Raw genomic sequence first — 13,953 nt, 5'->3', positions numbered from 1 at the left:
ACCCCATGCCAGACGTTTGGCTCTGTTAGACTCCATGGCGTGTCATTAGATGGAAGAATGCCTCAACGGTCCAATAGAGCTTCTCTAAAACTGATGACCCCGCGGAGTGGAGTCTGTCGGTTGATAAGGCGTGTCAGAATCACGATAAAGCTGTTCAACGTCGCAGTTACAGTACAATACGGACGGGAACTTTAATCGTCAGGAGTTGAAGCTTCCCACTCAAAGCAAAGGCCAGGTCAATGCTACAGGACACGCCACTTTATATCGAGATCACCCCTTTGCTTCCTTAACGCATGTTCTATAAATTTGTTTCTCTTCTCCTTTTGGATTTTATTCTTTCTCAAGTCGCATAGCCTCTAGTACATTTGTTAGTTACACGCTGGCCTAATTCATCAACATGGCAGACGAATCAACACTCCGTCAACGCAAACCTCAGCCAAAGAACGAGTCGGCCTCCGAAGTCTCCGAGCCTTCAACTCCTACCAAGAAAGGCAAGAAGGGCAAGAAGAGATCATCTGCCAAGGTCGACGAGGAAGACCCTTGGGATGGCTACTCTCCATATCTCGATGTCGTTCGCGTCATTAGCTTCCTCGTAGTAGCTTCTATGGGCCTCAGCTATGTTATCAGCGGAGGAGAGAGCTTCTGGTGGGGACACAAGAACAAGCCGGAATGGTTGACTCAAAAGTATTACAGAGAATTGATTCTTGGACCAGTGAGTCTCACCTGTCGCAGCTGTTGCTGGGCAAGCACTAATTGCATATCCTCTTACAGCCACCCCCAACTTACATGACTCTTGACGAGCTCTCTCTTCACGACGGCACCGATCCCGATAGACCTCTTCTCCTTGCCATTAACGGCACCATCTACGACGTCTCGGCTGGTCGTCGTATGTACGGCCCTGGCGGCTCATACAGCTACTTCGCTGGCACCGACGCCGCTCGCGCTTTCGTTACAGGATGTTTCGCTGAGGACCAGACCGCCGATCTCCGTGGCTACGAAGAGACATTCATGCCCCTTGACAATCCCGAGATTGACTCGCACTGGACCCCTGAAGAGCTCGCTGAGCTCAAGATCAAGGAGCGGGAAGACGCCAAGAAGAGGGCCGATTCTTCACTTAAGCACTGGGTTGACTTCTTCGCCAACAACAAGAAGTACTCCAAGGTTGGATATGTGCAGCGCGATCCCGACTGGTTGGAGAAGGAGAAGCCCAAGAAGCTTTGCGACCAGGCCCAGAAGGGTAGAAAGGCAAGGAAGATTCCTAAGAAGGAGTAAGCTATGATCGCATTTTCGCATACATATGTACTATTTTTTTTAAAGACATTGAACTAGCATGTCTAAGATGTTGGAAGTTCATGGGTGTTGTTCTGGTAGCATACTCTTGGCAGTTTAAAAGAAGGAAACAGAAAGTTGATCTCTCTAAGTTTGTTGGGTATTTTTGAGTATCTAAACCTTTAGAAAATTGATACATTATCCCATGATGATTCCGCCAGAGTCTTTGGCAATCCTGTCCTGAACTCCATAATTATTCCCATCCCGAGATTTCCAATCGTTCCAGCAATTGGTACAAGTATCCCGATTAATTGTTCCCGACATTACATTTATACATGAAAGACACTCATTCAGCACTGGACATCCATCTATAGCAAGAGGGCCCAAGCACCAACTGCTGCTAGCAGCGAGATGGGTGCGGAGAGGTCTGCAGCACCAGCTGTAACAGCAGGTGTACCGGCAGTTGGTGTTCCAGCAGCTCCGGGAATGAGGTTTCCGTCGGTAGGTGTGCCAGAGCCGTTTCCACTTTGGGAGCCATCTTCAGAACCGGAGTCTGAGCCAGAGTCTGAGCCAGAGTCGGATCCGGAATCAGAACCGGAGTCAGAACCGGAGTCGGAGCCGGAATCGGAGCCAGAGTCGGAGCCTGAATCAGAACCAGAGTCAGATCCACCGTTGTTACCGCTACCGCTGCCAGGGCTATCAGGGACAGTACCGTTGCCGCCAGAGCCACCAGATGGGGCACCACCAGACTTGACTGGGACGACTTCGGATACTGTGGTTCCCTTGCACTTCTCCTTGTAGCCGCTGAGAGTCTTTGTGGAGTTGGAAGAAGAGCTATGAAGTTGTTAGTATAATTCTTTGAGGTGGAAAGACATGTTGGACTTACTCTTCGTTGATGACCATGGACATGCCACCCTGGCAGTGCTGGGCCTTACTGCAGAAGAGCCACATGGGCTTCTTGTCCTTGATGGTGATGGTGTAGGTAGGGATCATGCCCTTGGACATGCTTGCCTCGACGGGCATATAGCCAGAGTAGACACCCTCGATGCTAGGGTTGACATTGCCAATGGGCATACAAGGGTCGTCGAAAGTGGATTGTGTGACTGTGTGGTTTCCCGCCCAGAACTGGAATTGGACCATGGTACCTGGCTCTGCCGTAATCTTCTCGGGCCAGAACTTGAGGCCGGTTGAGTTGGTTGCTGCGTTTCTGCCCACAGAAACTACTTGAACGTCGACAGCTAGACACCATATTAGTTATTTTACTTGCGATGATGTACCGTGAGAACATACCATGAGCAACAGTCGCAAGAGCGACAACGGCAATTGATGAGAAATACATATTGGAAATTTGGGGATGTGAATATGAGAAAGATAGAGAAAGGACGTTCGAGACGAAGATCTTCAGGAATACGATCGAATAATTCAAAAATGCGACTGGCGCTTTGAAGGACCTGCTTCGTCTAGAGAAAGAAAATAAGAGAAAAGAGAAAGACACAAAGGAAACAGGACCAGACTGTTGATTATGGAAAGAGATGAGAGATGAGAAGAAACAAAACAAAGAGACGAGACGGAACAGGACTATATACACCTTAACCTCTTGGCCGTGGGCCTCCCGATGACGAGTTTCGAGGCATATCTGGAACACGCCTCGAGAGGAAACCGAAATAAGGATGTTGGGGTTTCCGTCTCGGCGCCATCGGCTGAGTTGCAGGCCAGGAGTAGCATGAGACGTTATCGACAAGGCTTCACTAGAAGAGTTGACGAGTGAAACATGGAGTGCCAGATCGTTCTTGGCTACTACCTAGCTCTAGATTTTGGTAAGGCTTGGGAACTACCCTGGCTATATGTCAGGTCAATGTGATATCAGACTATATGGCATCGTGAATTGGTCGCGCAACATAGCACTTGCTAATGATGCAGTAATAATTGAACCATCTCGTCAGACTCCTTAATCGTATCGATTGAAGTCATCTCCCTCTTGACATGTCGAATTGACACTTCTTGTTCTTCTGGGCCTGCAGATGGCTGAGTCTTCAATCCATGGCGCTTAGTACGAATACTATTCAAGCCCTATGCCACAGGAAGGAGATATTCCGAGTGACTATAGTCTATAGCTCGGCCTCGGGTCCTGACCCAGCCGTGTCAGGGTCTATGGGACAGGGGTCTATTTGCTTCGGATGTGCCTCATCCGTAGTCCTGTGAGACGGATATAGTTTCGTCCCTATAATTGGTCCCCTGTGGAGAGTAACAGTGGCCGTTCGCTGTTTTGAAACCAAAACAGACTTGGCTTTACCATATTAAAAGATGTTTTTTGTTCCTGGACTAGCAGGTGAATGATAACGTCGCAATGGCTGATCGGTTTCGAGACTCGGATGTTTCGTGTTGGTTGCAGATTCTACGTTAGACAATTTGTGGGGGCGACCTGTTGAGGTTTTGAAACACCATAAGCTGGGTACAGTATAGCTCAATAAAATCTCTGAAGATCGCGATAAACTGACAATTACTAACTAGATGGAATTTTCGTAATCATGTACCGAAATCCGTCAATCGCTTAAACTTTTGCGTTTGTAGTTTCTGGCTCGCGTAGTTCTCTAGTATATAAAGAACTTGGCATCCGAAAGTCGCCTTGCAGACGGACCCGAATTGGTTTCAATTTCATCCATTCTACCATCCTCCCAGGGAGACACAATATTATTAGAACAATGCTTGGTCATGAAAGCAGTGATAATGAGGTATTCGATCACGGTTTTGTGTGCCAATTGGATAGAAGGGAACAAGCTGTCTTGCCCAGCACTTATACGCTAACATGGCATTATAAGTCAAGCTAACCTACAGAAAAGGCCATTAGACAGCACAACGCAGTATTGGCCAACAGTTACTTCACACTACATGATGGCAAAGAGTCGATGGGCGCATTATTCATGTTTGTATATCGTCCAATTCTTTCGATTATACGTGCTATCAAAAAGTGGTCATATCATGAGTAAAGGCCATGTACCTCTGGGTTACTGACTATCATTATGGTAGTTGTTATGGAGGACATGATTGAGTGTATGCCACCAGTTATCTGAAGAACAAATTCCTTAATTAAACCTGTTGTAGTCGTTCGCATGTAGCTCGGTCCTCAGAGCGCTGTCAGCGATTGTTCTGGCTTATGTTCCAGCAAGCGCCAGTCGACGTTATTTCTCGATCGCCACGGTCCATGATGTTTATGCTCCCATGGTATGTCGGAGTGACAGGAGGGACTGCGAAGGACAAGCATATAACAAATGCCTAGCCATCACTAAAACTGACTGTAGAGCCCGAGCTGCGATCTTGTCAGCGTCATACAACATTAGAGAACGACCTGAACTTCGCGTACTGGTATCATTATAGGTTGGACCTCCGTTAAACTTCGTTCAGTAGAGCTCCTTGCTCCCCCGCCCAACAAGGACTCTGGCAAGAGAGTAGGCCAGTCATTTTCCAATGCCACTCATAGGTCTAGTAGCAACTGAGGCGAAACCTTCTCCAGATCCTCAACCTCCAGAAACCCGCCATCCTTCTCAACAGCAGCTCGCGCAATCGCCTCCCTCACGAATATGTCAAAGTACTTGCCCGCCGCAGCATTAGCATCTCTCGATATCCGTGTCGCGTCTTTGGCAAAGAACTCGTGCAGTAGCCGTGTCAGAAGTTCCGCTGGAATCTTCTTGTCAGGTTCTTCTTCTTCATCGACTACTTGCACCTCGCGCGTCGAAGGTCCGGCGTGGTTATCATCGTCATCGGACAGCTCGAATGGGTTGCTCGATTGTGGTTCGGGCTCGGGCGCTTTAGCGGCTTTCTTGCTTGTGGCCTTGGGACGACCTCGGCCGGTCCCAGCTGCTGACTTTGGAGGCATATCGACAGATTTACGGTTTGTGACCGGCGTAGCTAGATAGGACAGAGCACACGATGGAAGTTCGCTTTGGCGGACCTATCGACCGCAAGCTACATCTGCGGGCTTAGTCATCTAACGCACTAAAAATGGAGTTCGTGCGACTACATCCAAAGGACAGATGAGTGTCACAACTATTCAATCAATCAAGGCAAGGTCACAAAGTTTATAATGATGATCAAGATGTAGACAGTAAAAGGGAATTTGCATTGGTGTATAAATTACAGCGGCCTAGAACGGAAGGCAAAGCAAGATTAGAAAAAGACGCCGTGCCTATGCCACTCTAACCCGTAAAGAGCTGCTGTTTCAGAGGACCACGTCGGGTATCTGTGACAACTTCTCTCGATCTGCACTTCGATCTCGCCTTTTAGTTTCAACCAGCGGACACCATGTCAAGCCCGCTAGTTAAGATTCTCCTCGAATCCTTTTCCCCCACAAACTCATCTATACAGGGTATGTTGTACGAATCGCTTACTTGAAGGCCTTGCCGAAGAGGAGGACCTGGAGCTGATCGTAGATGGAGAGGACACCAGCACCGGCAACACCACGGAGAATGTTGGCACCAGCACCCTTGAAGAGAGACTTGACACCCTCCTTGGCGACAATCTGGCGGGCAGCGTCCATGGTGTTCTTGTACTTGACGGCCTCACCGGAGGTCATCATCATACGTCGGCGAATGGTGTCAAGAGGGTAAGAGGCGATACCGGCACCAGTGGTGACGAGCCATCCGAGAGCGAAAGAGGCAAGGAAGTTGTTCTGGAGGTTTCCGGTGAGGACGACGGGCTTGATAGAGTCGTACATTCCGAAGTAGAGACCACGGTAGACAACAATACCAGCAACGGAGGGCATGAAACCACGGTAGAGACCGGCAATACCGTCAGAGGCGAGGGTCTTCTTGTAGACGTCGACGAGACCGTTGAACTGACGGTCACCACCGGACTTGGCGTTCTTGGCGTCGTTGGCAAGACGAGTACGGGCGTAGTCCAGAGAGTAGACGAACATCAGAGACGTGGCACCAGCAGCACCACCGGAGGCAAGGTTACCGGCCATCCAGAGGGCGTAGCCATCCTTGTCCTTCTTGTAACCGAACATCTTCTTGAACTTGTCACGGAAAGCGAAGTTCAGAGCCTGGGTAGGGAAGTATCGGATGACGTTGGCGGTGTTTCCTCGCCAGAGGGACATGACACCCTCATCGGCCATGGTGCGCTTGAAGCAGTCACCAATGCCGTTGTACTTGCGGTCGAGACGACCGGTCTTGAGCATCTCATCCTGGTTCTGGATCAGAAGCTTGACACGCTCGATGGGGGCAGCAGCAGTCTTGGAGACAGCGGCGGAGACACCACCCATGAGGAAGTCAGCAACGAAGGGCTGCAGTATTTGTTAGCAATTGTGTTTTGGATAGAGTTTTCATCGCTTGTAGAGCCCCTCTCGAGAGATGCCACGATGCAACAAAATATCTTTTCGAACAAGCAGCATCGCCATCGGGACAATTGTACCCGAATCATCCATGATGGAAAGATTTATTATATCGTGGTATTCGATAGCGACTGATTGATCCAGGAGGTATTTTGTGCATCGGCGGGCTTCTGACGGTCGAGGGGATCCGGATAGCGATCGAGGGGAAGATGAGAAAAACTTACGGGCATGCCCAAGACCTTCTGGGGTCCTTGATCAGCAGGAGGAGACATGGTAACGGCTGTGATGCTTTCCCTTGAACAAGAAGAAAGGATTGAGGGGAGATTGAGGATGAAAGAAGGAAGAGAGAGAATGGAGGGAGTCGAGAGAAAATAAATCTGCGCCGACGGGGGGTGAGAGGTATTTGGGGGGAGGGAAAAAAATTGCGGCGGACCTGTAAGAAAGTCGCTTTTGAGCGAATCTTTCCGGGCCCGCGCTAAAGGGAGCTGGGACCCCCAGCCAACCAGGCCCAAGCCAGCAGCTCTCTCCACAGCAACAGCGCGGGTTTGGAAGCCTGAGGCTGCGGCCTTGCCAGGCCTGCGTCTCTGTGAGCTTTTTCAGGGGTGGCCAGGTGGCCATTCAGTGGCACTCAGTGGACTAGAGTGTGGGGCATCTCTGGTACAAAATCCTGTCCTGCACTTATCCTGAGCCTGTCTGGGTTTGAGCTTGCTGCGCTTGCTGCCCGGCTGCAAGATGAGATGCCGGTTCACCCCGATTTTTTGTCGAGCGCCGAGACCTAGGCCCGTCTTGGGCTTGGGAGACATGGGAGCTGTTACTGTATGGGGTACTGTACAGTACAGTACTTTACAGTGAACGGGCAGCTACAGCATACAGGGCCCCCTTTGAGGCGATGAGCTGGCCAAGGAGGATCCATGATAGTGGCCCGTAAGAAAAGCTTTTCAGATAGACGCAGATTCAACTGCAAAAAAGCTTGATGAGATCTCAATCCTATTCAGCCTTGATTCTATCGTCTTCCAAGTCCCTAGACGTGTCCTTCTCACCGTTGTGTGCTACAATTGATCTATCTCGATCAAATGTCGTCAGTATATCGCTCTCTCACTATCAAAATTTCCCTCCCCCGTCCCTCCATCATGACATCCTTTCACCCACATTTCTTTCTTCTCCCCCGGCCCCTTCTCCAATCCACTAGCCTCCGGGCTCCGCGAACCAGCAGCACCAACCCAGAACCCTCCACTGCCACTGAAACTGAACCTCTAGAAGCCTCGAGATGCCACACCTCGCACAGTGTGTAGGCTTCATGATGAATCTACGTATCCAATGTAGGTGAGCCGCTCTAGATTGGTGTTGGATCTCCCATCCTTCGCCTCCCCCGGGCTTCACCTACAGTTCACCCCAGCTCAACCTAACCGTCCAATTGGTGTTTGTTTTGTTTGAGGAGAACAATCTTTTTTCTTCTGTCTCAAAAAAATGTTTTTTTACTGGGTCAGTTTGTGCACAGCAGCCGAGGCGCTTCAGATGTAGCAAACCTGCCACAAACAGATACCCCGGAATAGCCGTGAATTAGATATCAGCTCAATTGCCTCAAATTAGCATCTGTCCCTTTTCTTGGGTCCATTGAATCTAGTCAGTCAGTGGATACTAAGATACAATTCTGGCTCAAATATCCATTGCCTAGGTCCAGGACTTGATCTTGATGGGCGGTGATATTCACGCCCTGACCCCTAGCTGAGGTCCACAAGCCACAAGGGAGCCAGCCATGGAAGCTAAAACAGTTGGATTCATGAAACCCGTGAACCTTCTCAGGGACCATGGTCTAAACTGGTAATTGAGGGTAGGTAAAGATAGTGATAGCTAGAGATCTCTTGAACTGTCTTGATAGCTGACATTGGGTATCCTGCAGAACCTGTTCCATCTTTCAAGCTAGGTTCGGTCAAACAAGCTCCTCTTGAGTTACCTTACCCTTTGAGCCGAATTCAGAGTCCGCCACCGCCTCCGTCGTGTTCCCTACCTAAAGAAAGGTACTGCAAGGCAAGCAGGCAAGGTAGCCGTTACATGCACTGTACCGTACAGTACGAGAAATCCGCTTATCGTCATGCAGTTTCGGCTACTGTCCCTAAGAATTTTCCTCTGCTCCAGTTAAGGTTGTTTATTTCTAGCTTATCTTTCGGGACGCCCGTCCAACTCGAGTCAATCGAATTCATGGATAGTATCCGTACCATACTAATAAAAGTTCTTGGCCTGACACTGACAAGTTCCTGATTGTTTAGAGATCGCCTTCTTTTCGTCACTAGACAGCTCGGAGTATTCCCGTTGGGTTGAGACCCGACCTTTAAAATCGCTCGGGACAGACCCTGCAAACAAAAATAATATTGCCGATCTTGTCATGAGCCATTGGCCTATCGTAACTGACTTCACCAAAAAAAGAAATGCCAACCGTGTCCACTCCCATGTCGGCCATTGCAAACATTGCAGTCTCCGAGATTGATGCAACTGGGAAACGAACCAGATTCATCTGTATTGACGATGTTCTCTCCTATCTTGGCCTTAGTCTTACCGTTGTTCTTCCATCGGCCATCCAGACCAGTGGATCACTTTCTGCCTTTCGTCCTCGGATAACCGACGTGAAATAGACGCTGCACACGACCTAGTACCCGTAAACCGAGCGGCTATATCCTATCTAGGCTAGAGTGCATTACCTGCATCCATATTTCGGGTGTATCTCACTCAAAGCCAAGAACAAAGACAAGAAGCCTGGCTGACCTGCCTCACTTGGCTATTAAAAAGACTCTAGCCCGCTCGTAAACGAAACAGGACTGATGTCAATTGCCTGCAATTTCCTCGAATCTCAAGATCCTTACTCGAACGACAATCTGTCATGTTCCTCTAATCAGCCATCATGACTCGACTTATGATAGGTTCAATGAGCACGTGACATAAACCTATCGAACCGGTCACGTGCATCACCAACTGCATCATTTCACATCTATCCATGGTTATGATGCCGAAGCTGCGATTGGGATATCTCTCCGGTAGTGCCGGAAGATTCCTATATCTTCAGAGAGCATATTTGCTTCAGAAGAAGTCTCCTAGACCCGGTTTCGAACAACAATCCGCAAGCGACTGCAAACGATGAAGGGCTGGGTGGGAAAGAGAGTGAAACAATACTTCGACAAAGAGGGCACGCATCTAGTATCTTGACAAAAGAGTGCATCTAACTTTGGATGCACCTTGGGTAAGGTCTGCCCTTAGTCCGTGATCGAAATATACTTTCGAGTTTGTGTATAGTCCCTTCAGCGAAAACACCTTACATGCGGGCATCGAGGTAAGGAGAGGCTCAGATAACCTGTTTGCCTACCTATCGAAGTACAGGAGAGAAAACACGGTCGTAACTCCTGTCTCAATTCCTATTCGCCATTGCCAGTTTTGTGTTTCGATGTCGTAAAGTTCAGGTCTCAAAAAGCATATGTCGAACTTGGTTTGCCCACTGAACTCAAAGAACGAACACTATCCTAACTAACTATTACGAAAAACCCGTGCATGAGCGTAAGTGTTGCAAGCACTATTGCAAACTGCAGTTGAATATATTGCATAACTGCCATGTTGTCACAGGAGATGGAATAGATATGCCAGAGCGACCTTGTATATAGGCTGTGTGTGGCTTCTACCAACACACAGAGCAGAGCCCAAGAGAATGATCTATGAATTCAAGAGTCATTGCTGCAAGAACGCGAATAATCCATACACCAAAATGGCTCGGACTATTCGAGGATGAACTGCTCGACTGAACAACCGAGCTCGTATAGATTCAAGGGCTGATAGCACGCCAACGCATTCTCGCTTGAACAAGAAGTCAACAGGAGTGTCATCCTTCAGCTGCTTTATCAACCTCCTGTACGTGATGAAGGCATGTCTTGCCAGAATTATGGAGGATATAAGGACAATTGCACATGGACAATACGTTTTCTGGTACATAATGGCATGTCACAGATAGTCACATAGAGGCATAGTGCTAAGAACCATAAAATTGGTCGTTTCGAAGATTTTTCATTCCGTTGCCGTATGTGCTAAAGCGATTCCGTCCCAATGCTTAACCGAGCATGAATAGCGTCCTAAACCAGGCTTCTTTTTCGCCTTGCAACACCCTCCGACCATGTGGCCTGTCTATCGTCCAGGCCACCCAGACGCACAATCGTGAGACTCAAATTTTTCGTTGAATTGCATTTAGTCGGTACCACCAACGGCACGGGCTGGAATCATGTTAGCAAGTTGTGTCGAGGTAGCGTATCGAGGGGGTTGGAAGTAATTCGCGCGGGAGATGAAAGGGGGAAGGCGGTCATACTGTAGATCTTCATCTTGCTGTGTGTAACCACAGGCTTGATGATGCCCTTCTCCTCGAGGTCGGCAAGGCATTGACGAGCCAGAGAACCGTTGATCTTCATTCGGTCGACGAGAGTGGCGATGGTGACCAGACGGTAAGACTGAACATCCTTGTAGAGCTTCTCGGAGGTGGTCTTGTCGAGGACGACGGCGTGCTGGGCCTTGTCCTTGACCTTGCCCTTGGACCTTTGGAAATGCGTAAGTATTTGATATTCGGCGATGAGGGTCGAGACGCCTCAAACATACCACTTCTTCTTCTGCTTCTTTGCGGCGGGGGCCTGAGATTTGAAGTCAGTCAAATTGTCCTTTTTTCGCAAAGTCCCATCCCTCGCAAAGGGGAGGGCGTCGCCAAAAACATACCATTTTGTCTGATGTTGCTGTCGACGGGAGTGTGAAGACGACAGTAAGAGAAAGTGTTGTAATGCGACTGCTAAGAATGATCACTTCTCCAGTCACCAGCCAGAAGTCGAAGGGCAGGTGAGCCCTAAATTTTGGGAAAGTGCGACCAGAATAGTGGGGCTCTCCTTCCGTGTTGGCTCTAGGGCCGACACACCAAAAATTCCATGCCCTGAGATCTCAAGCAATCCAAGCCCACCTCTTCAACTTTGAACATCTCATCCCGCACTACTAACGCCAGTCCCGGAACCCGACTGTACAGCAAAAATGTCTGACAACGGCGAGATCGAGGTCGAGAACTCCGCCCTCTACGAGGTGCTTCCCAAGGATGTTGTCAAGGAGGTTGGCAACGTCAAGCTCTTCAACAAGTGGGACTACGATGTCGAGGTCCGCGACATCTCCCTGACGTACGTTTGAATCTGAACTCTTGGGGGAAATTATCTCCAAAAACCTCACTTGTGCGCGACGAGATGCTGACGGAAGGCCCGCGATAGTGACTACATTTCCCTGCGAAACCCCGTCTACGTCACCCACACCGCTGGCCGATATGCCACCAAGCGATTCCGCAAGGCCAACTGCCCCATCATTGAGCGATTGACCAACTCTCTGATGCACCACGGCCGCAACAACGGAAAGAAGCTCATGGCTGTCCGAATTGTCGCCCACGCCTTCGAGATCGTACGTCCTTTTGCCTGAACAGCCCTGCGAGAATAGGGTCATGTCAATTTTTTCACGACCATCAAGTGCTAACGTTAGGGCCAGATCCACCTTATGACCGACCAGAACCCCATCCAGGTCGCTGTCGACGCCATCGTCAACTGCGGTCCCCGCGAAGACTCTACCCGAATTGGTTCCGCCGGTACCGTCCGACGACAAGCCGTCGATGTCTCTCCCCTCCGCCGAGTCAACCAGGCTATCTCTCTCCTCACCACTGGTGCCCGCGAGGCCTCTTTCCGCAATGTCAAGTCCATTGCTGAGTGCCTTGCTGAGGAGCTGATCAACGCTGCTAAGGGTTCCAGCAACTCTTACGCTATCAAGAAGAAGGACGAGTTGGAGCGTGTCGCCAAGAGCAACCGATAAAAGGTGCAACGGTGTTACAGGCTGGAAGGGTTGGCTTTGGCGTGTTCCGGCATCTTTCAGAATTGCATTTTGCGTTCATCGGGTCTGGGAACGTGGCTATGGATTTTCTTAGGTGGCTACAGATTCAATAAAAAAAGTCGGGCTCCCTCAGAGTTGAATGAAATGAACTCCAAAAAAACAAATGAATTCCTTTAATGTATATCCGTGTTTACAATCACATGCATCCCTTGAGCGACTCCTTTAAGTGCTTGTTTTCTTGTTGCATTAACACCAGCCCAAGTCTCACTGTCTGCTCAACTCTAATAGGTAGGTATCTGGTTGAATGTATAATGTTAAACTATCGCTCATGCGAAGGAAGAATGGGTATCTAATCTAATCGAACAGTCTTCTCTCCAATTTCCAATCGCTGAAACATTCCAACATGGGGCATGCCCTCTTCCCACCAAGTGCCCATCTCCTCATCCACCTCGAAACCCCATTTCTTCCAGAATTCCACGACTTGCGCCTGCGCGTGAACACACACGAGCCCTGCCCACTGGGGGATCTTCATGTCGGTTCCCATAACCTGGTCGAGCTGTCCCAGGCCGAACTCCTTAATGCTGGGATCAAAGTACGAAGGGTTGTCTCTTAGCCAGCCAAGAACCGTAGTTACTAGTAGACCAGCGATGCGACGTCCTCGAAACTCTTCGATAACTGCAAGACGACCCAGTTTCACATAGGGCTCCTGCCCGTTATGGAAAGTGGTCTTTCGGTCCATGATGAATGGCTTGTCTGAGGAGGCTTTGGATGCATCTCCGTTCTCTTCGCCATTCTTGTGTTTATCTTCGCCTTCTAGAACCCCGTTCCAGTATTTCCCACCGTTCTCAGGATGCGGGTCGTGAGGAAACGGTACAAGTCTTATAGTCCCGATCGGTGTCGAACGTGTCGAGCTCTTTCTGGGTTGCATGATGTTACCCTCTTCATCGCGAATCTCGAGTGTGTCCACCTTGTTGATACTGGCATAGACGACCCAGTGACATGAACGAGGATCATCATCGTCGAACTCGTTCTCGGCGGGGACCTTTTGCTCCTTCACAAAGACTTCTTCGCGAACCTCCATTGCATCCAGGAAGGTTTGCGAGATATTTGGTGGCTGCTCGTCCAAAGGAGCGCCCCGTTTGTAGCCGTCAAGCTTACTAGGCGCAAGGAAGGTGATGAATGGTGTTCCCATTTTGGCGACTTGTCGCAACAACCAAAGATGTTCTCAGGTATACTTTGAAGGGATGGCGTAAGTTCAAGTGTTGGTTCGGCTAATGCGGTGATTTTGGAAATAATCGTTGGCGGCGTGGAGACGTAAACAAGTTGAATGCGTGGTTATGACAATATCAAGTGGGTTTATATGTCTGAAGGATCAAGTCTCAGAACAAGATGTAGAGGTTTTGATCACTACAGCTGATATGAGGAAAGAATAATGGAGAAGGGAGAGGAATAATCGAAAAGAGAAGGCACCATGTTTGCTACTAGTT

General features: G+C 49.2%; 7 protein-coding genes across 7 annotated transcripts; 2 read left to right on the top strand and 5 right to left on the bottom strand.

Annotated features, from left to right (window-relative positions):
- Positions 1-61: 61 nt before the first annotated feature.
- Positions 62-1,474, top strand: B0J16DRAFT_410813 (uncharacterized protein). The gene is made up of 2 exons (XM_046133186.1): positions 62-712; positions 772-1,474. Exons 1-2 carry the CDS (start codon positions 398-400, stop codon positions 1,270-1,272), a joined length of 816 nt encoding a protein of 271 aa, XP_045985972.1. The 5' UTR covers positions 62-397; the 3' UTR covers positions 1,273-1,474.
- B0J16DRAFT_53489 (uncharacterized protein) lies at positions 1,455-2,958 on the bottom strand. The gene is made up of 3 exons (XM_046134016.1): positions 2,560-2,958; positions 2,156-2,507; positions 1,455-2,103 (listed from the first exon to the last, which is right to left on the bottom strand). Exons 1-3 carry the CDS (start codon positions 2,606-2,608, stop codon positions 1,638-1,640), a joined length of 867 nt encoding a protein of 288 aa, XP_045985971.1. The 5' UTR covers positions 2,609-2,958; the 3' UTR covers positions 1,455-1,637.
- Positions 2,959-4,484: 1,526 nt separating this feature from the next.
- B0J16DRAFT_53471 (CENP-S associating centromere protein X-domain-containing protein) lies at positions 4,485-5,237 on the bottom strand. Its single transcript, XM_046134015.1, has 2 exons — positions 4,631-5,237; positions 4,485-4,576 (listed from the first exon to the last, which is right to left on the bottom strand). The coding sequence occupies exon 1, from the start codon at positions 5,141-5,143 to the stop codon at positions 4,742-4,744; it is 402 nt and encodes a 133-aa protein (XP_045985970.1). The 5' UTR covers positions 5,144-5,237; the 3' UTR covers positions 4,485-4,576; positions 4,631-4,741.
- Positions 5,238-5,365: 128 nt separating this feature from the next.
- On the bottom strand, positions 5,366-7,017 carry B0J16DRAFT_332252 (mitochondrial carrier domain-containing protein). Its single transcript, XM_046126691.1, has 2 exons — positions 6,820-7,017; positions 5,366-6,547 (listed from the first exon to the last, which is right to left on the bottom strand). Exons 1-2 carry the CDS (start codon positions 6,865-6,867, stop codon positions 5,651-5,653), a joined length of 945 nt encoding a protein of 314 aa, XP_045985969.1. The 5' UTR covers positions 6,868-7,017; the 3' UTR covers positions 5,366-5,650.
- A 3,587-nt stretch (positions 7,018-10,604) lies between these two features.
- On the bottom strand, positions 10,605-11,448 carry B0J16DRAFT_332245 (ribosomal protein S25). Its single transcript, XM_046126690.1, has 4 exons — positions 11,333-11,448; positions 11,219-11,250; positions 10,935-11,158; positions 10,605-10,842 (listed from the first exon to the last, which is right to left on the bottom strand). The coding sequence occupies exons 1-4, from the start codon at positions 11,333-11,335 to the stop codon at positions 10,817-10,819; spliced, it is 285 nt and encodes a 94-aa protein (XP_045985968.1). The 5' UTR covers positions 11,336-11,448; the 3' UTR covers positions 10,605-10,816.
- Positions 11,449-11,486: 38 nt separating this feature from the next.
- Positions 11,487-12,632, top strand: B0J16DRAFT_53288 (ribosomal protein S7 domain-containing protein). The gene is made up of 3 exons (XM_046134014.1): positions 11,487-11,775; positions 11,863-12,046; positions 12,131-12,632. Exons 1-3 carry the CDS (start codon positions 11,636-11,638, stop codon positions 12,446-12,448), a joined length of 642 nt encoding a protein of 213 aa, XP_045985967.1. The 5' UTR covers positions 11,487-11,635; the 3' UTR covers positions 12,449-12,632.
- On the bottom strand, positions 12,452-13,807 carry B0J16DRAFT_53284 (acyl-CoA N-acyltransferase). Its single transcript, XM_046134013.1, has one exon. It carries the CDS (start codon positions 13,656-13,658, stop codon positions 12,816-12,818), a length of 843 nt encoding a protein of 280 aa, XP_045985966.1. The 5' UTR covers positions 13,659-13,807; the 3' UTR covers positions 12,452-12,815.
- Positions 13,808-13,953: the final 146 nt, after the last annotated feature.

The sequence above is a fragment of the Fusarium flagelliforme genome (assembly GCF_020744385.1).
Source record: "Fusarium flagelliforme strain FIESC 12 MPI-CAGE-AA-0113 chromosome Unknown B0J16scaffold_2, whole genome shotgun sequence".
Lineage (NCBI taxonomy): Eukaryota > Fungi > Ascomycota > Sordariomycetes > Hypocreales > Nectriaceae > Fusarium > Fusarium flagelliforme.
The sequence above is the reverse complement of the archived record's forward strand: the minus strand, read 5'-3'. Positions and strand labels throughout refer to the sequence as shown.

What these genes read in the sequence shown, in the direction of transcription:
- B0J16DRAFT_410813 (XM_046133186.1), top strand. Translation starts at nt 398, where the DNA reads ATGGCAGACGAATCAACACTCCGTCAACGCAAACCTCAGCCAAAGAAC. An exon ending in GAGAATTGATTCTTGGACCA is followed by an intron (nt 713 to 771) that starts GTGAGTCTCACC and finishes ATCCTCTTACAG; the next exon opens with CCACCCCCAACTTACATGAC.
- B0J16DRAFT_53489 (XM_046134016.1), bottom strand. Translation starts at nt 2,608, where the DNA reads ATGTATTTCTCATCAATTGCCGTTGTCGCTCTTGCGACTGTTGCTCAT. An exon ending in TCTTGCGACTGTTGCTCATG is followed by an intron (nt 2,508 to 2,559) that starts GTATGTTCTCAC and finishes TATGGTGTCTAG; the next exon opens with CTGTCGACGTTCAAGTAGTT. An exon ending in TCCATGGTCATCAACGAAGA is followed by an intron (nt 2,104 to 2,155) that starts GTAAGTCCAACA and finishes ACAACTTCATAG; the next exon opens with CTCTTCTTCCAACTCCACAA.
- B0J16DRAFT_53471 (XM_046134015.1), bottom strand. Translation starts at nt 5,143, where the DNA reads ATGCCTCCAAAGTCAGCAGCTGGGACCGGCCGAGGTCGTCCCAAGGCC.
- B0J16DRAFT_332252 (XM_046126691.1), bottom strand. Translation starts at nt 6,867, where the DNA reads ATGTCTCCTCCTGCTGATCAAGGACCCCAGAAGGTCTTGGGCATGCCC. An exon ending in AGAAGGTCTTGGGCATGCCC is followed by an intron (nt 6,548 to 6,819) that starts GTAAGTTTTTCT and finishes CAAATACTGCAG; the next exon opens with CCCTTCGTTGCTGACTTCCT.
- B0J16DRAFT_332245 (XM_046126690.1), bottom strand. An exon ending in AAGAAGCAGAAGAAGAAGTG is followed by an intron (nt 11,159 to 11,218) that starts GTATGTTTGAGG and finishes GCATTTCCAAAG; the next exon opens with GTCCAAGGGCAAGGTCAAGG. An exon ending in CAGCAAGATGAAGATCTACA is followed by an intron (nt 10,843 to 10,934) that starts GTATGACCGCCT and finishes ACATGATTCCAG; the next exon opens with CCCGTGCCGTTGGTGGTACC.
- B0J16DRAFT_53288 (XM_046134014.1), top strand. Translation starts at nt 11,636, where the DNA reads ATGTCTGACAACGGCGAGATCGAGGTCGAGAACTCCGCCCTCTACGAG. An exon ending in GTCCGCGACATCTCCCTGAC is followed by an intron (nt 11,776 to 11,862) that starts GTACGTTTGAAT and finishes GGCCCGCGATAG; the next exon opens with TGACTACATTTCCCTGCGAA. An exon ending in TCGCCCACGCCTTCGAGATC is followed by an intron (nt 12,047 to 12,130) that starts GTACGTCCTTTT and finishes CGTTAGGGCCAG; the next exon opens with ATCCACCTTATGACCGACCA.
- B0J16DRAFT_53284 (XM_046134013.1), bottom strand. Translation starts at nt 13,658, where the DNA reads ATGGGAACACCATTCATCACCTTCCTTGCGCCTAGTAAGCTTGACGGC.